At 40.5% G+C, this 22,151-nt stretch overlaps 1 protein-coding gene across 2 annotated transcripts in view; it reads right to left on the reverse strand.

Annotated features, from left to right (window-relative positions):
* PLCB1 (phospholipase C beta 1) overlaps positions 1–22,151 on the reverse strand; it is a 189,317-nt gene that overhangs the window by 137,627 nt on the left and 29,539 nt on the right. For both annotated transcript variants that reach the window (XM_078596201.1, XM_078596202.1), the window contains exon 3: positions 9,975–10,043. In XM_078596201.1, coding sequence (XP_078452327.1) covers positions 9,975–10,043 — 69 coding nt within the window. The remainder of the gene's footprint in view (positions 1–9,974; positions 10,044–22,151) is intronic.

Genomic DNA, 22,151 nt, shown 5'->3' on the forward strand with positions numbered 1-22,151 from the left:
GTTAAAACAGAATCTACTTTTTGCTGCTGACTGTCCACAGTGCGAGTGGAAAGCACACACGCGTGCATTTTATCTTGCCATACCATTATTTGCACTGTCAGTTTTCACTAGGACTGTGTCACCCGACTGAACCCCGTGACTCCTTAGTGACGTCAAATAAAATAAAAACAGATGAGGCATCCACCTCCCCCACGCTGTGCTCGTCACCCACAGGCACCAATAAACACTAACTCAATCTGAATTTTCTTTCAACGTACGTACCATTGTAAAGCATTTTGGAATATGCAATTTGCTTGCAGTGCTCTGCCGGTCACTTACGTTGTGAATTAAATTAAATATAAAGGCCACCCCAACCTTGATATTTTTGTCCATGTGAATTGCTATTATTTACAATTTTATTCGAGGAAATTTACCTCACCAGAAAATGTAATAAAGTGCTATGTTTTAGCTTCATCTCAGTTTGTTATTTTTTTTATTTTAAAGGATAATTCACGGTGCATGTAGGAAATCACATGAGATGGACTAAAAAAATTACTTTATCAGAGAATGAAGACAAGCTAGAATTGCTCTATTCCACAATGTTTCATTTCGGAAACACAGTTGACCAAGCCTGCACACATATGCCCGATGTTGCCTTGCCACAAAGCTCCGTGCTGCATTATTTCAAATAAGATGCTGCAATGTTGTAATGTTTGGCACACTGCGCTTGCAATATACGGGTCGCCGGTTCAATCCCACCACCTCTCTTCACCCAGCAGTACAAATGATACGCCACAGGTAGTCGATTGGCAGGTAGTGTGTGGTGGTGGGGTAAAGTGTGGTGTGGGTACTACCTACCACCTCTTCTCGAGCGGTTACTCCTTTCGTGGAGGTGTTTCCACCAGTAGTGGAGTGAGCGAGCATTTCTAGGAGGGCTGTCACTTCACATAATATAGTGCATGCTTTGTGATGGCTTCTCACTTTCATCATCGTCATTGCGACCCATGGGCAGATAGCCCCGTAGGTGTCCATTGCACGTTTCCACATTTGTTTACATTTTCCCCTGCCTTGTGCCAATATGCTCAAGGAGTGCCACATCTTTCTGGCACCAGCCTCTAATGTCAAGCCATTTTCTGTTAGGTCTTCCTCTATTTCCGGTTCCTTCCATTTTTCCAAACAGCACACTTAAAATGTTCTGTTATTGTCCATCCTACATATGTGTCCAAATAGTCCCAATTACATTATCATCACTGCCTGCATCTGGCCTTCTTCTGTGTGCAACATTTTTCTTACTACCACGTTGGTCAATCTTTGGGTCCAGCTTAGATGCAGTATCCTTCTCTAGCAATACATTTTGAGTGCCAATATCGTCTCTCTGTTAGTCTTTTTAAATGTCAAAGTCTCGCAGGCATACAAAGCTGAACTGAACACGCATGTTGCTTCTCCAGATGTTATTGAATCCACCATTACTCATTTAGCATTTTGTAATCCCCACTCGTACGTTTTTCTTATAGTCGTTGCCCCATGTCAGTAGACTTCCCAAGTATACAAACTCCTTCACATTCACAACCTTGCTGCTTTCTATCATTACTTCTTTCTCAATGTCCTCCCTTCCTGACACCATCGCAATTGTCTTTTCCACGTTAATCCTCCGTCCTGCATCCTTTCTTGACTTATTCAGCGTATGGACACTTTCCTGCAGTACTACTAAGCAACTTTCATCCATCAGATCTATGTCGTCCGCAAATCTCAAGTCATTTATTCTTTCTCCTTGCACACATATTACTGTGCCGTCCTGAATGGCATCCATCACGCTTTCCAAGTATGTGACGAAGTTGTTTGGTGATAGTGTTTCTTCACTTTACTCAAAGTAAAAAGAAAAGTCAGAGTATCCCTATTGTGTGGCGCTTATCTCCACGGACAGCCCCGAGCCAGGAGCGGAAATTCTATACAAGCATGTGCTCTCAAAGGACAACCACAGATGGCTTTCAATAAAGTGCTACTCAATTTATTCATTCCCAAAGGGATGATTTGCACTCATCCCCTGACTGGAAATTGAACTCAAACTTCTGAGCATGAGTCTTGAACTCCGTAGCACAGTAAAATAATATATTTTAACTTTTGTCCCCAAGTATGATCAATGTTATCTGGTGTGTAGCAGAGGTGGGACAAAGTCATTGTTATGCAAGTCCAAGTCGAGTCGCAAGTCATCAAATTCATGACTCGAGTCTGACTCGAGTCCAAGTCACATGACTCGAGTCCACATCTCATAGGTGGGACAAAGTCATTGTTATGCAAGTCCAAGTCGAGTCGCAAGTCATCAAATTCATGACTCGAGTCTGACTCGAGTCCAAGTCACATGACTCGAGTCCACACCTCTGGTGTGTAGTACCAGCAGTTGCTACTGACAAGGAGATTGCATTTTGGCTCCAGCAAAGAGATTGTTACAAGCAAGGTGAGGAATCATGCGATTAAAAAAACACTTTTTGAACCAGAAACTCAAGCCATTTGTTTATAAAAAAAATTTACTGACATTTGATTAAAAAGCAATATGTTGATTTAATAAACTCTGAAGGGTAATGGTCAGCTAAATGCCTCAACAACACTGTTTGATAGTTACATAAATAAATAAAATAGTGAAAATAAAATAACCAACCTTATTATTTATATTAATGTAATAGAATGGACATCTTAGTCACACAATATTTTCTCTGCAATTATTATGCCCATTATATGCCAAAGTACATACTTAGTTTCCACCATTCGTTCCAATATTTTAGTATTTTTCTATCATGCATTTCACACCTGTGGGTAAACGGTGACTTTATTGTTTGTACAAATGGTGAATTTAAACTTCACATTAAAAATATTGCTCAAAATTTTAACAAGGTCCCCATGCGTAGAGGAATGTGTGCATAAAAAGGCTACCCCACCCCCCAATTTCCACAGTGATTGATACGTTAGAATGCAGGCCTCACAAGCTCAAAGTATTGGTGCTATGAGGAAATTCTGCAAGAGAAAGATAGGAGCTGTTTGGAGTGTTGGACTCAGGGTTGTGGACTTTAAGATTATTTTCCCTCATTAGGAATTCCAAACTACATTTCTACCTGTGCTGCCTTAAAAATAAATACAACATTCAAACAATTTATCATTGAACGGTCAAATGTAGTCACTTATTTGAATATAAAAATACATTAATATAGTCTAAGTATATGTTTATATATTACGTATAAATGGCCAATTTATTAAATACTGCAGGAATTCAAAAGCAAAAAAATTTTACTTGAGAGAAATATCAAAAATTATTGTGAGGTATTCATCGTAAAACAACAAACAATACAAACCTCCACCTTTTGGAATAGTTGGTGGATTTCCTCAATAATAATTATCTATATTCTTTATGCCACTAATCAGCCATTAAACCTATACCATGCATGTTTATGTAATTGCATGTCTGCTATTTAATACTATTGAAAAGCTACGTAAAGTACGCACAGGATTCTGCCACAGTGTAATGATAAACACACTGGGCTTGCAGTGTAGAGGTCACCGGTTCGATCTCCTGGCACAGCAGTTCAAATGTGGCAATATTCTTAAATCCCCACCCCTCTGTCTATGCAGGAGCACGAATGGGTGCACTCTCAGTTAGTCATTTGGCAGGTCGTGGAGAGATGTCTAAACTAGATCCTGACCCTGGGTTCGATCCTGACCCTGACCCTGGGTTCGATCCTGACCCTGACCCTGGGTTCGCTCCTGACCCTGACCCTGGTATATTTGGAGTTTGCACGTTCTCCCTGTGGTCACGTGGATTTTTTTTCTCCGGGTCTCTGGTTTTCCCTCCACATTTAGAAACATGCGTTTAAGAGTATTCGGCTGCTATACATTTCCACATGATAAGCCACTTCATTGAGCTATCATTTGTGGCCAGGTCGCTTTTGAAAAAGAGCTATATAGCTCAATGGACCTTAGTTGGTCAAATAAAAATAGTAGTAGCTTAATAGTTTACCACGCAGGATGGTGAGAGATGCCGACAGCTCAGGAAGGCAAGTTGATTGATCGCGGCTGGTCTGATCGGTGAAGAATATGATGCGATATAAAGCCTTGCATTTTATAAACAGCGTTGTGTGGGATAACAAATACCGTGCATTAGGATATGCAATTTCATCTCGTTTACGGACATCGTCGGCGAGGAAAGTGTGCGGAATCCTTGGCGGCTTCTGTCGCACCTGGAGGACGATTCCCCAAGCCGTTGGCTATTATTATAGCACGCACACCGCACATTTCACTATTATTATAGCACGCACACCGCACATTTCACTATTATTATAGCACGCACACCGCACATTTCACTATTATTATAGCACGCACACCGCACATTTCACTATTATTATAGCACGCACACCACACATTTCACTATTATTATAGCACGCACACCGCACATTTCACTATTATTATAGCACGCACACCGCACATTTCACTATTATTATAGCACGCACACCGCACATTTCACTATTATTATAGCACGCACACCGCACATTTCACTATTATTATAGCACGCACACCGCACATTTCACTATTATTATAGCACGCACACCGCACATTTCACTATTATTATAGCACGCACACCGCACATTTCACTATTATTATAGCACGCACACCGCACATTTCACTATTATTATAGCACGCACACCGCACATTTCACTATTATTATAGCACGCACACCGCACATTTCACTATTATTATAGCACGCACACCGCACATTTCACTATTATTATAGCGCGCACACCGCACATTTCACTATTATTATAGCACGCACACCGCACATTTCACTATTATTATAGCACGCACACCGCACATTTCACTATTATTATAGCACGCACACCGCACATTTCACTATTATTATAGCACGCACACCGCACATTTCACTATTATTATAGCACGCACACCGCACATTTCACTATTATTATAGCACGCACACCGTACATTTCACTATTATTATAGCACGCACACCGCACATTTCACTATTATTATAGCACGCACACCACACATTTCACTATTATTATAGCACGCACACCGCACATTTCACTATTATTATAGCACGCACACCGCACATTTCACTATTATTATAGCACGCACAACGCACATTTCACTATTATTATAGCACGCACAACGCACATTTCACTATTATTATAGCACGCACACCGCACATTTCACTATTATTATAGCACGCACACCGTACATTTCACTATTATTATAGCACGCACACCGCACATTTCACTATTATTATAGCACGCACACCACACATTTCACTATTATTATAGCACGCACACCGCACATTTCACTATTATTATAGCACGCACACCGCACATTTCACTATTATTATAGCACGCACACCGCACATTTCACTATTATTATAGCACGCACACCGCACATTTCACTATTATTATAGCACGCACAACGCACATTTCACTATTATTATAGCACGCACACCGCACATTTCACTATTATTATAGCACGCACACCGCACATTTCACTATTATTATAGCACGCACACCGCACATTTCACTATTATTATAGCACGCACACCGCACATTTCACTATTATTATAGCACGCACACCGCACATTTCACTATTATTATAGCACGCACACCGCACATTTCACTATTATTATAGCACGCACAACGCACATTTCACTATTATTATAGCACGCACAACGCACATTTCACTATTATTATAGCACGCACACCGCACATTTCACTATTATTATAGCACGCACAACGTACATTTCACTATTATTATAGCACGCACACCGCACATTTCACTATTATTATAGCACGCACACCGCACATTTCACTATTATTATAGCACGCACACCACACATTTCACTATTATTATAGCACGCACACCGCACATTTCACTATTATTATAGCACGCACACCGCACATTTCACTATTATTATAGCACGCACACCGCACATTTCACTATTATTATAGCACGCACACCGCACATTTCACTATTATTATAGCACGCACACCGCACATTTCGCGCTGCTGCTCGCGCTCCCCGTGACCTGTGTGGGATTGGGGCTGAAGGTGCTTACGAGACGTTGTGCCGGTATGGCAATGCCGTGAATACAACCTCGCGCAAAAATCACCCTCATTTTATGCGTTAATTGTGTTACTCGTGCAAAGGCTCCGATGTAAATATGCTGTCGGTTTCACGTGAAAATGAAGAATTACGCCAATATTATGTTTCTATTTATTCTTGCGTATGGCAATACGGGGTGGGAGACGAGAGCCCTTATCTCACCCTGGGCCCCCCTGTTAAGGGTTTTAGCTCCACCTTAAACACTGCAACTAATGTCGAGTGAAATGGACGTCGTTAAAACCATAATTTACAATTAATCACGAAGCAAATTAATATATTGGGTTTCTTATACATAATGGTAGTATTACGAGTTCTTCTGTGAAGGATCCAACATGGTATTGTGCTTATTATGTGAAAATATTAAATCTCTTTTTTGCAATTTCTATTTTTTTTATTGCAAACATAGGCTACATTTTACAAAATAGCTCACAGTTTAAAACTGTCACCTACGGAACACCACAAAAATTGAAGCCCCCTAGAGTAGTTGCTAGGTGATATGTTGTATAATACCTGTGGATACTACTGTAAACTGGAACATTGCCTTTTTGGAAAAACAACAATAATAACGACACAACTACTGTGCAGATACACAAAGTGATGTTTCTATTTCTGTATCACACTCATTTTTATTTTCCTCTCTGAGTGCATGTGTCATTTTTATTTGTTTATCATCTGCGTGTGTTACAAACGAACACAGGAATCAATTAATTTAATCTTGGAATGTTTCCTAAACGCATTTAAAATAAACACAGTAGACAAAACTGATGGGAAGAATCCCAGCAGATGCATTCGCCTCTTATCAGAGAAACGAACAATAGACAATAAAGAGGCCGACCCGCCATGCTAACATGCTAGATTTAGTAACTATTTTTCTACAATTAAACAATTACATATCATTATGATTCTCACCAAAAACAAGTGATTATCACATACCATCCCGCTTGACCATTGTATGAAAATGTATTTAATTGAGTATGAGAGAGCAGTTGAAAGTGCTTCTGGAAATTTTTCTTAATGAAAACAACAAACCAATGCGCCCAACACGGAGAGTTTTCAATCAGTGACTATCACCTGATATGTATATATGCATGCATGTTGAACTTATTTCGCACCGTACGTAGTCAACTGTGCCAATCGGAGGTGTGGGGGAAGGACAACAAACTACACACGTGGATTGGCTACATTTAAACTTATCGAGAAAATGGCACAAAATCTGAAAGTCTAGAAAAATTAGGGAGAGACAGCTACTGGAAAATACACTGAGAGAAAGAAAACGCAACACATGAATCTGATAATATCGTTTTCACTGTTAGGAAATGTTGGATTGGGCAAGATACATTGCAAGAAAGGGTTGATGGACAATGGGCCCCAGAGATGGAGCAACTATGAGTAGCATATATGTAGAAGACGATGGGATTGTGCGGTCATAGGGAGGCCATCATCCAGGAGTGGATAGAACGTGACTGATGATGATAGTATTTATATATTCTTGGTTCTTTTGGTAGAAGGGAAATCATAAAATAATAAAAATATAAAACAATAAAATTCTTTATTTGTATTTTTATTATTTTATTATTTCCCTTCTACGCGACTTTACCGAAATAACCAAGAATATGAATCCCTGCAGTCACGAAAGCTTTAAATCAAAAAGTATTTATATACTAATCACAAGTTTCAGAGTGCACGTTCATTTTACTGGTAGACACCAAATCAATATATTTTTGTACCATGAAAATGTACTTAACTAAAAACTAAATCCTTTAAATATAAAAAAGTACGAAACAAAAAGAAACTGTTTACAATATGTTTCACAATGTTACTGTTTACAGTATTGAGACTGTTCACATTCTGGCAAGATATGCTTAAATCCAACACATCCATACAGTTTATGCAAAGTCTTAGAGGAATGTTATTATGGTCAGGGTAAACATTATGTTTTGTCAAAGAAAGAATATAAAGTTGGCTGTGATTTGGAGTCATTCCAGCCGGTGTACAGGTCCAATTTTAACTGCATGGAACCTTGTAACCTCTTCCTTCTTAGCAGATGTGGCCACATTATCCAGCGTGTGTAAGAGATGTTAACATTAAATGCAAAGAGCACCATTTCTCTTTTCGGTCTTTGCTATTAATAATTGGAGTGACTTAAAAAGAGAGTTGGCTTCATGATTAACTGTTGAATCAGAAGGTATTTTTAAACACAGGAATGCAATTGCATTATAAAACTGTCACCCGCTATAGTGTTTTAATGTTACATACAGGCGAACATTTACAGCAACATGTGATAAAGATGGGCGATACGTTTCTTCATGATCCTATTTTAGACACTAAACTTAGAACAGCAAACAACGGCACACTGGCATTTATGACGTGCTCATAACGTCGTCAATATTTCAGGGCAGGATTTTTTTTTTACCTATGGGATGCCCCTGAATGGCAGCTGTCCCTATGCGGAACAAGGTGAACGCAGCAAGTGGACATTAGCCTGTTGGAAGGGGGCAATGTTGCCACGTGGCTTTACCCAAATAATAATGAATTGAACGACGGTAAAGAGGAATGTGCACTGCCTCCTCCTATACGTCCAGGTCTGAGCCAATCACGCAAAGTAAATAAAAGGTACACATTTTCAAGCATGTTTAAAACCAGGGAAAAAACACGTTCCTTGGCATTCCTTTGATAAAAATTCAACACTGAAAGCATTGTGTCTACAAATATCAGTACATTGTAATAATTCCCATGAAAATGTATAATAAAAATGGTGTTGTATTCTTTTAATTATGTCGATGTAATGGCAAATATATTAAATATATATGAGAAAATATGAAATTTAAGCCTGTATTGTGTAATTGTGCGAGTACATGTAATGTATGTATACATTCTGTGTTCGTAATTGCTATCATTAAGGAGTACTTGCAAATTAGTTAGTGGTGAAAAGAGAATCTTTAAATATAGCTAGATTGTTGACCTGTAATAAGTCAATATTGCTAAAGCTGTGATAAGGCATATATGCAGCACATGACATGAGGATGCTGTTCCAGCGAGTTATTGTGACCTGGTCTGTCCCGAACTCATCCCATGCAGAACAACATGGGCACAACTTAATTTGGGCACAAATTAAGAAAAAATTAAGAACGTATCACATTTATGTCACAATTCCTAGAAAACAAGGTGTTAATCTTGACAGAAACCTTATTACTCTTTAGATGTACGCGTGCTCACTTTGTTTTATTGACATTTGTGTTTTGTTTTCTGCAATACATTTGTGTACTGTGAATGTTGTCTCTCTGCATTTTCCCCCAGGTCTACCTTACAAGTAACCTTCATCTCAATGTGCTCCAACTTGCTTCTCAATGAAAGCAATTGAATTGGTTGAGTGTATGAATTGTCCAAAAAGTAAAAAATAAAAACTGAAGAAAATAAATAGTCAAACATTTCATATACTGTATAAGTAAATAAATATTGGAATCTATATTTTTGACCACAAATTATGGTCAGCAGGGATTAATGTCACTCGATATTTTCTGGATCACTGCTCGGCTGCCTTGGAGTATGAATTATCGACATAAGGCATTACCACCACAGTGTAAGGTACACCGATCCATACAATAATATCCTATATTAATATCCTACATTATTGGAATATAATATCCTATATTATTGTACCCTGTATTTCTATAATCCGATGAGATGGATATGGCGTGCTAAAATAATTCCGGAATAGTGTTCCAGAATGTTCCAGGGGGAATAAAGCTCTGGTTGTCAGCGTGCCATTTGCTTCTTGTGGGCTGGGGAGAAGGCATGAGAAGTGAGGACAAGGGCAGTTATCTGCCCTTGAATTTAGCACATCTTACCTTTGGAGTCCGTGCGGATTTTCCTGTGCGCGTATCCCTGATGCTGGTGATATCCAGACACTCCGTCTCCTGGAATGTAATAGAGAAACGGCTTCATTACATTAACAGCAAAAAATATAGAAAGTAGACATTTTCACTGGAAATTGTGCACCATACAAGGTAAACATTCACCGTGAGCTGTAAGAACATCAAGGGCTTTATTAAATCACGGCATGACTATGCAAAAAGGCTAATTATTTGTCAACTTTTATAAATACCAATTCACTTTAATACTTTAGCGGATTCTGTTATTAATAGGTAAAGAGGCAGCCATTGCTCATGCCACTGTTAGCAGAAGAGCCTCCACCGTAGGGAACTCTAGAGAGCCTGAGAGAACCGTCTCTCGAGGGTATTTTGGTCTACCCTTCCCGGCTGGCCAGATATTTTTGAAAGAGGTGCGAGAACTCACACTTTATCTGACCACAAGCAAAACGCCGATTGACTATATTGCTGGGTGAACCTGAAACAGGGATATGTAAGAAACTTGCCCATTATTTCATCTGCTGCACCAGGAGTTCGTCAATATCGTGACCTCTGAATTGCATATCTAGTGTGCTTAACATCAGAGGGAATCAACATAGGGGATTCCATAATAAAAATGTATTATATACAGCAGCGGTCCCCAACCTTTTTGGCACCAGGGACCGGTTTCGTGGAAGACAATTTTTTCACGGACCGGGGGTTTGGTCATCATTGGGTCTTTCGCCCTTTTCAAAGAAGCTCTCCAGCGACATTTGTTTTTTACTCATTTTGGCTAGGGGTTAGAGCTTGTGGGCTTACCAAAACTGCGACAAGTGCGCAGTGCGGGAAAGAGGCACGGACGGAAGTGGTAAATAAAATCATGGGCGGGTCACGCGTGGACTCACAGTAACCTCCTGCTGTGCGGCCCGGTTCCTAACAGGCCACGGACTGGTGCCGGTCCGCGGCCCAGGGTTTGGGGACCCCTGATACACAGTACATACACTTATCATTTGGTCAATGCAATACCAGCCAAATGTAACTTCTACTCTGGAGCTGTTGTATAATTCTATCTTCTATTTACTGTATTGAGATGTCGTTGCTGTGAGATAATCCCATTGCCTAAATGAAGACTTATTCCCAACAAACATCAAGGTGGACCTGCACTAAGGGCAGGCAGCATGTGAACAGGTCAGGCGAGCAAATCACGTGCACAGTATAGAGGGGATTAAACTATACTTCCATGGCCTGAGGTTGTTTAGAAACACAACATTCAATAATAAACGGCTATGGCACCTCAATCAGGATGCTATGTTGTGTTCCTGACTGACCTGCAGCTTGTTACCAATTAACTAATCACCTTTGGGACGTTCTTAGGTTATACTTATTAAATTCACATCCTACCTTATTCTCATTGCCGGCACAATCTATTATATCCTCATTACAGCCCCCCCATTATTTACGGATGTATAATAATTTAAGAGAGCCGCTGAGTGCTGACAAGGTGCAGCAAGCTTAATGAAGTTACGTTTTGGCAAAGCACTCAACGTAGCTCTAGAGTTCGCCGACGTGCTGGAGTGATTCCACTTATCAAGAAAGGCCAATATCGCTGACATTATATATTAACTTGTGTGTGATAGTATTACGCTCGAGCACGTATCACGTGTGTACAGCCCGTTTTGTAAATACACTGCTGAATGAGGGCTTTCCCTGTGCCTGGTGTGGTCAGTGCAGTGCAAAGGTGGTGGGGAGTTCAAAGCCACAATGGATTTTGCTGCACTGCACTTTAATGCCCACAACTCTAACGGACACTAGTCTTTTAATGCATGGTGGTCACTCATTCAAGCATTATCTCGGTTCAATCCTGCTTAGTTTCTGAAATATGATGGCATCGGTGTATCATGGAAGTTTTCGTCATAGGCATTTTGCTAAATTGCGAATTACATTACTGTATTGTAATTATATATATTATATTGCGAATATTTTAAATGCAAAGTGCAGATAAAGTTTTGTACCGTAATTATTTATTCAGGAACTGTTTTATTGCATTCCACATCATTATACAGTTTTAAACTTTATAATTTAATGGCATATAAATTGCAGTGGTAGTTTTTTCTGAGTTTCTTGCAATTCGTTTTTTTTTTATTGAAAAACTAAAATAATATATAATTTTCTCCGGTAGATGTAGCATACAAAACAGTCCTGGGGGACGGATGGGGGAAAAGTGCAAATATCTCAAAGAAAATACATTTAAACAGCAAGTACAAACATTACTAATGTTTATATCGCTGCATGAACTAAAGTTTCAAATTTCTTCACATTGTCTTAAATCGAAACCATTTAATTTCAGTATATTTTGTTCTGTAGCTATTTATTTCATTATTCAAATTACATAATGTTATTTCATTGTTAATATTATATATTGTTATTTCATTGTTAATATTTTCTATTGTTATTTCATTGTTAATATTTTCTATTGTCATTTCATTGTTAATATTATATATTGTTATTCATTGTTAATATTATATATTGTTATTTCATTGGTGATAAAGATTGGATAACTCATCAAATAAATAAATAATTATTCCTTTTACTTCCAAGAGGTCGGGAACACATTTACATGTATTCTCTCTGCTCCAAAAATCTATTTACGTCCTAATTAAACGTGCTGAATCACCAACCCAGCTGATAGAATAAACTTTCTAAACCCACTGAAATGAATGCCATGAAAAAAAAATGTTAATGCTTTTTTTCATCGTAACTTTTCCCCAATTTTACATTCCAGTGTGCTATCGATGTCTTGTGCTGTGACAGTGAATCCATTTGGAAATATTGCAGAGCAGTGTGACCCTTGTGCATCCAATAATTTACACAGTCGGGTGCAAACCTTCCCATAACACTTCTCTTGCGGTGGGTGTTTGTCGCATGACAATTCGACTGATATTTTCAGAGCTGGAATTTAGCCAAATTAAGTAAAATATCTCGATCAAATTTAACGTCTTCTTGGTTCTTTCGGTAAAGTCACGTAGAAGGAAAATAAAAATAAACATTATTAAATAATTCTCACGACGTTTCGACCACAACGCAAGCAGCCGTCCTCAGGTGAAGAACAGGTCTGTCGGAAAGACAGTGTCTGAATGAACACCAATCTGCTTGCGTTGTGGCCGAAACGTCGTGAGAATTATTTTATTATGTTTTATTTTATTATTTCCCTTCTACGTGACTTTACCGAAAGAACCAAGAAGATGAATCCCTGCAGTCACGAAAGCTTTAAATCGAAATTCAAATCTAACGTGATTGCTTAAGAACCGGTTTAATCCTAGGTGGCTGACACACGGAGTTGATCTTAGTCGTACCAGCACAGCACACTGACCTCTGAGAACCACCTGGAAACCTTCAGTAGGCACTGATTTACCTCGGATTTCAACCATTTGCCAATCTTTGTTAACATTTAGAGTTTTAATTTGAACGGGCTCGCACAAGGCTATAAATAAAGGACTATACGTCGGACATATTTAATACAGTACAGTGGCAAACATGTTAAATGCACGTGCATATCGACTACAACTGATGGGAAAACAACATAATAAATAGTACCCTATATCAGTGAAGGCAGGGTTGTTGGTCGACTGAGATTGTGTAACAAACTGACAGAGCCAGGTGCGGGTTTTTGGTTTGGGGCTTCAGGCTGTAAATTTCCTCAAACAATGGCCATGCGCTGCTGCCTGCAGCCATCCTCCTGCGGAGTACTTGTGTGTGTGTGTTAATAACGGGCAGACAACATTTGAAACGTCATGATTTAATTCATTTTGTTTTATACCTACGTAACTTTACCGAAAGAACCAAAGAGTATGGATCCCTGCAGGCACGAAAACTTCAAATCTAGATTTGGAGTCAAATTTTGCAACATGCATATGAGAAGTCGGTTTCAGCTGTGTACAGGCAGCACGCTACGGTAGAGGAATAACAGTGTAAGTTGGGCAGATGTTCAATGGCAACAGCAACTGAAAATGCAGGACAGGCAAGGTGAGTGGCTGTGATGATTCTGAAGAGTCGTGCTCAGACACCCTGAAGTCAAAGTACCCAGGACTGTATGTGAGATTTGTTCACTCAGCACCCAAAGTCTCACCGGGAAGTACATAGAAAAGGGCAGCAAGGGGATTCTGTTGAGAGCTAAGGGAAAACAAACCTCCAAAGCAAGCAGCAAACTTCACCAGCGGCAATAATGTACTTTCCTTGGGTGACAATTATTTCATCAAGTCACCATTCCTTCTTGAAACCCATTGCAAAGGTAGTGTGAACTGTGCAATAATGTTGTTCCGTGCTCAACGCTGAACCCTGAAACCAGGGTGGTGTAATAAGAGTCGCAATGAATAAAAAACAAAATACGTAATACGTTAGTGGATTCCATAACCCAAAAGGTAAAGGTGAAGCCCTGCCAATGCTCGTTGAACTTATTTTGAACCGTACGTAGCCAACGGTGCTAATCGAAGGTGTTCATGCCACTGCTGGCAGAAAGGCTTCCCCACTCGAGAGAACACTTCTGGAGGGTATTTTGGTCGACTGTTCAACACTGGCCAGATGTCCTGGAAGAGGTGGGAGTGCCCACACTTCACCCCACCGCACACAACCTGCCGATCAACTAACTGTAAGAGTTACAGTGGAAGCTATGTAAGCATGCTATTAAAATGAATTTCATAGACGTCATACTGACAGATTATGGGATTTTATATTCAATTATAGCTTTGAAAAACACATTGCTCATTCAGATGAGGCTATACCTGAGACACCGATATTATTCTATACTAATTGCCAACCAAATCCTCAATCTGACTCAACACTCTGAATGGTGGTATAATTCATAATACAAAAATATGCATTTCATGTCTTTAATGTTAACGGTGCTGGAGGTCCTTCCTTAGAAACGCTCTGCACAGCTACATAAACAATATCCAGCGGCACTACGATCATCATTCATTAAACTTCCTTTGAACTCTGTACCTGCAAAACGAAATAACTGTTTTCTAGGCAGGTGGGCTCAGTGGTAGAGCGAGTGACTCGCAATTGAAAGGTTGGGAGTCCGAATCCTGGTTGGGGGTTGATGCAGCCCATCTTCATCCCTCGGGGGTCGATAAAATAAGTACTACTTCATGAGAAATTCAACTCTGGTTGTCCTACGGACAGATTTACCCCACCATAGGAATGTGGAATGTCCACTACTGGCTCAGGGCTCTAAAGAGGAGATGAGCACAGCCTGAATATCTGAGACGGACGAAAACGATCGTTGTACCTTCTTATTGCAGATAATTCATTTGTTGATAATCTCACAACCTCGCAGCAGGAGTTTAATTATAAAATAAATCAATGGATAGGAAAAGTAATGTGAATATGCTCCTTAAATGTCAGATACCCTATTGGGATTTCAATATCGTAGACAATGGCTGTCGTAGTCACTTTTCTGCCAGAAGGCATAACAGATGGAGTGCCATGCATTTACATTTGTGTTTTTCCTCAAAGGTCATGTTTACCTTGGGGCTTTAACCTGTCCATTACGCGTAGAGTCTGCTTTTTGTATAGCATATTTTTTGTCTGCGTGAAATCCAATGTTGTATGTCCAGAAAGCTTTGGGCATTGCCGTAAGCTACTGCAGCTCAGTGTGTGTAGTGCTCAACAACAATCTAACATCTAATATCTTTATAAGATAAAGAAAAAATCATGAAAAAGCCCCATGGACTTGCGTAAGTAAATTAATACACTCTGTATTAAACTCTCCAGAGAAAAGTGTCCTTCTGATTACAAATCTGCTTTACTGGTAAAGGAACGTTGTTCACTGCTATGCTTTCCTCCAGCAAAAGTCCCCTTTTTTCTACTTTGTCCCAAACCTTACCTTGCCCTTCAAAAATATTTCAGGCTAATTCCAAAATACAGTGGCCCTTAAGAACAACCATTACTCTATATGTGTAGTGACATCAGGGATGTCACTGCGTGGTGCCGGCCCGGGAGGGCCGTGGCACATGATGCACCGTCATCGCGTACACCCCGTCGGTGGGTGTAGTACCAGTCCTAGCGGGGCTTGGTGAGCGCTGGGATAGCGCGGGCACCACGCATAGCGTGTGGTGCGGGCTCCCACAAGGGGGAGTGGGAGAGTGTCAGCCCAGGGGCAGGGTTGCCCCGGGCCATGGCACTCTGGTTGACCCCGTAGACACGTGATCCGGAGTGTCCATAGAGAAGGCCCCAGGTGGGGGGGCTAGGGGTGATCACGTGTCCAGGAAGAGCTCCCGAGGAGGGGTCGAGGGGGAGCTGGAACGCTCGAGAAGGCGGGCGGGGCCGAGGGCAGAGCGGCCCCAAGGGGGGGGTGGGGGGGATATAAGGCGGGTCCCTGAGAGGGACCGGGGTTCTTTGTTCTACAAGCTGGAAGCTCTACGTCCTACGAGGCATCAACGCGTGGTCGGGGACCCAAGTGAGGGCCCGACCCTTCGTAGCTGTAACTCCTACGCATAGAGTCGTTAGCTGGGTGGTCACCACCCGAGGCTGTATCTGGTGAAGGGGCAGTTACCCCTTCGTGTTAACGTGTTGATATTACAATAAAAGTGTTGCCTCTAAAGAACAACGTCTGCGACTCAGTTGGACTCACTACATATGTAATAAAACCTTGCAACCACGAATGCATTTTAAAAGCTAAATTTAAGTGTTATTTTTTTGAACATTTGAATGACATAATTTGGCCACACCGGGGATTGATAAGCAATATTATAGCTGATGAGGACATTGCACATGCCAAATGCCAATTGAGAATTTATGAAAACCCATAGGCTACACAATCTGGATTAAAGCAACTATATTCAACGAAAGAACACAAACGCTAATAAAATATACATTTGCTGTATTGACATTTTCCAACTTAGTCTTCAGTTGAATCTTAACTTAAATATTCCAATTCTAGATGTGCACAACAATATAACTCTGTAAGGTATTTTCTGTTTAAATTTAATTAAGTTCCTGTAGATGGAGCGGAACGTCGGACATTGTTCGGAAGAACATGCGGTACCGCCTGAAAACACCTCGGAGAGGCATGAAGCACAATCACGATGACCGACATGGCAGCGTTACTGAGCAAAAATGACTTAATGACCATATCCAAAGGAAAATCATATTTTCCAACTCCAGTTGCCAATGTATTGATCTTTGGGTGACAGTTCAAGTGAGAAACATGTTTTTATGAGCATTCCAACATAAAGGATAGTTTCCGTAGCAGTCTTGCTAGCAGATAACTTTACCCACCTTTTGAGTTTCCAATTGTTAAAAACACTAGTGTGACTATCGTCATATTTTATACACGTGGCTGACATTGAGTGAAGTAAAGCATCTAAATATTGCCGCTACATGCTTGTGCATGAAAATACACAATTTATTTTTTTATTACACCAGGACTGTGCTACTATACACCAGCAGAAATCTGGGTTAACGCAGAATGAACGTAAGAAGAAAACTGATTAAGGCATTCAACGGACTGTTATGAGAGATGTTTACATGTAAATGTAATACGATTAACATAATATTTTATGTATTTTTGTAACCATGTTAGTAAGTTTGAGTGTGAATCCACATGGACACAATCGTCTTAGGTAGCTTATTTTCTGCATAAAGCTACCGAACATGTTAAATGTTCTAATCCAATAATTAAATTCTGAAGACAAATCATGTGGCAACTGAAATGCGACTGAAGCCACTTTCATTTTTCAATTAATAAGTCATAGGTCTTTCTCAAATTACTCATTACCAGTAATTACTTATTACAAGTTATTACAATGCGTTTCATCTGGCGAAACGTCGAACAGTACTCAGATTGTAAATGTTGTGGCTTTGCTCTCCAACACACCGGTGTGCTGTACAGGTAGTCCCCGACTTACGATGGTCCGACTTAGGATATTTTGATCTTACGATGGCGATAGCGATATGACAAAATTGTAAAATATTTTACATTTCGCGCGGCAGGCAAACGCAGCAGCGTACGAGGTACGATATTGTACGTTGGGACGCTGCCGGGATGTACTGTACGCATCTCCCGCCTCGTGTGGTGATGCCTCTCACTCTCACCAGCGGTCGACGGAGTTAAGTTGTCTCAGTGTTAGTGCGAATATTGGTGGGTACAGTACAATATACGTTACGATACGTTCAATACATGTATGATACGTAGTTTTAGCGATTTCATTTTAGGGTTATCACGATACATACGTTCAATGAATGTTAAACGTTTTTATAGCAGATAGGATTGTTTCCTGAAAAAGCTTTCTATGAAATTGCAGTTCATATAGGTAGGCTAAGAATTTATATTGTTTTTTACTTTAAATTTTACTGTGCAATACGGTATTGTAATTAATAAATACATACAATATATAGTTTATACAGTACGGTACTGTTAATTGCTCTGTTTTGCTAAATTATCACCATTCTTTAAGACTCCTGGGCAGGCTAGGCCATTTTCGACTTACGATATTTTCGACTTACGATGGGGTCGTCGTAACGCATCTCCATCGTAAGTCGGGGACTACCTGTACTAGTAACGAATTTGCACGTTTTGTTTACGTGACAACCCTTACTAGTTGGCTGTGTCGGGTGGTGGCGGGTTTAACGACACATTTATATATTTACGCGATCTAACCCAAACAATTCTGTGTTATGGATATTGGTCACGAAAGCCTACCACGTGTTAAACCAAATACAAGGCAGTTTGTTCATATTACTTAAATCACGTACAATTTGCCAATCAATCCCATAAAAAAAACACTCAGTGTTTTCTTGCTCACATAAAAAGCATCGAGTGACTGTCATCACCAATGCCAGCTCCAAACAAGGTGAAATTTCCACATTCCCATAATGAGGGGCCTATTGTGTTCACAGGATGAAAACTTTTACTGGTAGGAACCACCTGGGAGGGGTCGGACTGGGTGGAGAGGGGAGGGTGGGGAGGGTGGGGAGGGGCTGGGTGGGGAGGGGAGGGGCTGGCTGGGTAGGGTGGGGAGGGGCTGGGTGGGGAGGGGCGGGTGGGGAGGGGCTGAGTGGGGAGGGTTGGGCTGGGTGGGGAGGGGCTGGGTGGGGAGGGGAGGGGCTGGCTGGGTAGGGTGGGGAGGGGCTGGGGAGAGGCTGGGTGGGGAGGGGAGGGTGGGGAGGGGCTGAGTGGGGAGGGTTGGGCTGGGTGGGGAGGGGCTGGTCACCCCGTGGTGCCCTTATAAAACTCAACGTTTAACCTACTCACGCCGGCTTGTGCCCGCCCTCACAGTCGGGCATATTTACGGAATACACCACGCCGCCGTTGACCCTGGCCATTGACCGAGCAACCCAACGTTCCTACCAGCTCCCTCCGCAGGAATGTGTTAAATCATCATCATCAGCAGCATCTATGCCCAAATAATCCAGAATGTACCTGATCTAATCAAATCCTAGAAGATAATCAGGTTTGAACCTGGATGTTGCTGGGGCAGTTGTGACCACACGCATAGCAGGTTGGCATGGGCAGCTGCAGCGGTGCAAGGTGGTCAGCTGAAGGATCCGTTGTCGTACTGTACTTATATGCTATACTCGCACTTGTGCTCATCTATGTTGTTCCGCTTTCTGTCTCGCAGCGAAATTCCCAACGTGCACGATTGTTACATTTGATTTGTCAGTGTGAGTTCCGTTCCTGATCACTTGCAAGACACTTGAGAGATGGACATTGGAAGGCCTTCCAGCAGTGGATAGAGAATGACTTTGATGATAAGTCATTTGACTCTCAATTCCATTTCACATTTGCTTGGTTATGGTAAAAACATGCAAAATAACCCTCGAAGCTTTATTTATCATTTAAATAATTTGAAACGAGCATGCACCAAGATTTTGCTTCATATTGTTGTATTTGCACGTTTCATTTATAGGCTGTTATATACTGGTGGGGAGGTGGTAAGGGAGAAGTGGGGGAGGAGGTGGAAATTGGGAGGATATGTGTGTTGGGGGGGGGCAGAAGCTTGTGCAAGCTGTTCTTTACATAACTACATTTACTTTCTTTAATTTGTCAAAATTGCAACATAGTTTATATACTAAGCGACCTCTCACGGTCTTTCCATAACGTCTTAAAACGTAACCTACTCCGAACATTTGTCCCCAAGTTAAAATCGGATTCGCCCTAAATGCATGGAAATAATTTGGCACAGCACCCATAACCACTGAAATAAGAATGCTTGATTAAAACACTGATGTGTGTGTTATTGTTGTAACTGTTGACGATGAAAAAAAGCAATCCTAGCACAAAGCAGCATATGGATGCACATGCAATCAGGGAATCATTTCACACCTCTGATTTAGCACGGTTGGCTACGTACGGTGTGAAAGATACATACTAAATTGAATTTCACATTTTGTAACGTATTTGTTGCGCAAGATTAAAAAAAAATATTCACAGATGTGCACACGTATGTCTTAGAATGAGAACCAATCATTGCATTGCCCAGTCATATAATGTACTCGGCAATGACACACAATGTTTGCTTTGTGATTGTATATTATGGATATTTTTTGGTCTATAATACCGTATCTTTTTCCACATTTTCAATAAGCGAATCACTTAGAGATCAGCACATATAAATCATTAAAAGCTCATGGTTTACCCAAGCTCATATTTAGTGTATCTTGATTTTGATGAAGACATTGTTTTTGCATGTAAGTACTCTTGCTAAACAACTGAGAGATCAAAAAATGTCAATTATCAAATTAATCTCCTGAACAACACCATATGGTGGGACCAGTATTATTTGTAGAGTAACCATTGTTAACAGGCGTGGCAGTCAAATAATGGAACGCATCAGTTGGGAGATGGAGCAATGAAATAAGCTCGTGTGCAGGTTATAGTTGGATTATTACATCGTAGGATCGTGAAAGGTGGTGGGTTGGGGAGGCCTTCATTCGTTGACAATGGCTAATGATGATGATATATAAAGATGTCGGATTTGTTTTTCCTTAAAAAAAGTAAATACTGCATATCAGCATCGTCATCATCATCATCATCAAGTAACATAGTATTGGATTTCTAAATCATTATGGTGATGTAAAAATAACACTTCTCCTGCACGGGAAAACTGTGTGAATTGCTCAATGCAATCTATGAACAAAAATGCATCATCTTGGAAAAACGCTTTGAACCTGGTAGAATATAATTAGAGACCAAATGTATCCCACAAGGAAAAATGTATTCTTAGAATATGGGATTAGCAATGAATTTTTAGCAAAGGAATTTTATTTCACTCAAGAGTTTACTTATCTGGTGACAGGTATGTTCCATAACAGAATGGATACTTCTTTGTTCTACAGAACTGCAATCGCAATTAGCATGGTTGGCTATGTACGGTGAGAAAGAAGTTCAACATACTTACAAAGTTACATTATGCATGCTGTTACAGTAGTACGAAAACAAGAATATGAAGGATTTCAAACTACAGTACTGCAACAAAGGTTGCTTGAAATATAATCATCAGCACCAGCAGCCATGGCCTATCTACTGCTGGATAAAGACTTCTCTAAGTCATCGCCATCCCTCACACTCCCACGATGCCACTGTCCATCTTGCTCCTGTACGCGAGCTGATCTTATTGGCATGTCTCCATCGTGGTCATCCTCTCAAGACATGTTTTCCCTGCTTTTGCTGCCATTCTGTCACCAGCCTCATCTATCAGACATCGCCCCTTTTAGCCACGATGTGTCCTGCCCAAGCCAACTTGCTTTTCTTCATCGCCAATTAACATTTGGTCTCTGATCTGTGCGTTTCCCGTTCGTCTGTCGGTGCAATTCCCAGCTTCCATCGCTCGATACTTCTTCATGTACTTATATTTTGTTCAATTTTTGTTCAATTCTCTTTCACATTATCCGTGGTCATATTCTTGGGTCTTTCGGTAAAGTCACGTAGATGGGTTCAAAGAAAATAACAAAAAATAACAAAAAAAAACTACGACGTTTCGATCGCAACACAAGCGGTCGTCTTTGTTATTTTTTGTTATTTTCTTTGAACCCATCGAGGTGACTTTACCGAAAGACCCAAGAATAAGAATTCCTGCAGTCACGAAAGCTTTAAGTCAAGAAGTATCCGTATTTTTGATCCATTAGACCACAGCAAATAATACGCACCGACTGAAAACAAACAAACGTGAGCATAAA

This window comes from Lampetra planeri, chromosome 7 (genome assembly GCF_965212315.1).
Source record: "Lampetra planeri chromosome 7, kcLamPlan1.2.h2, whole genome shotgun sequence".
In the NCBI taxonomy this organism is placed as follows: Eukaryota; Metazoa; Chordata; class Hyperoartia; order Petromyzontiformes; family Petromyzontidae; genus Lampetra; species Lampetra planeri.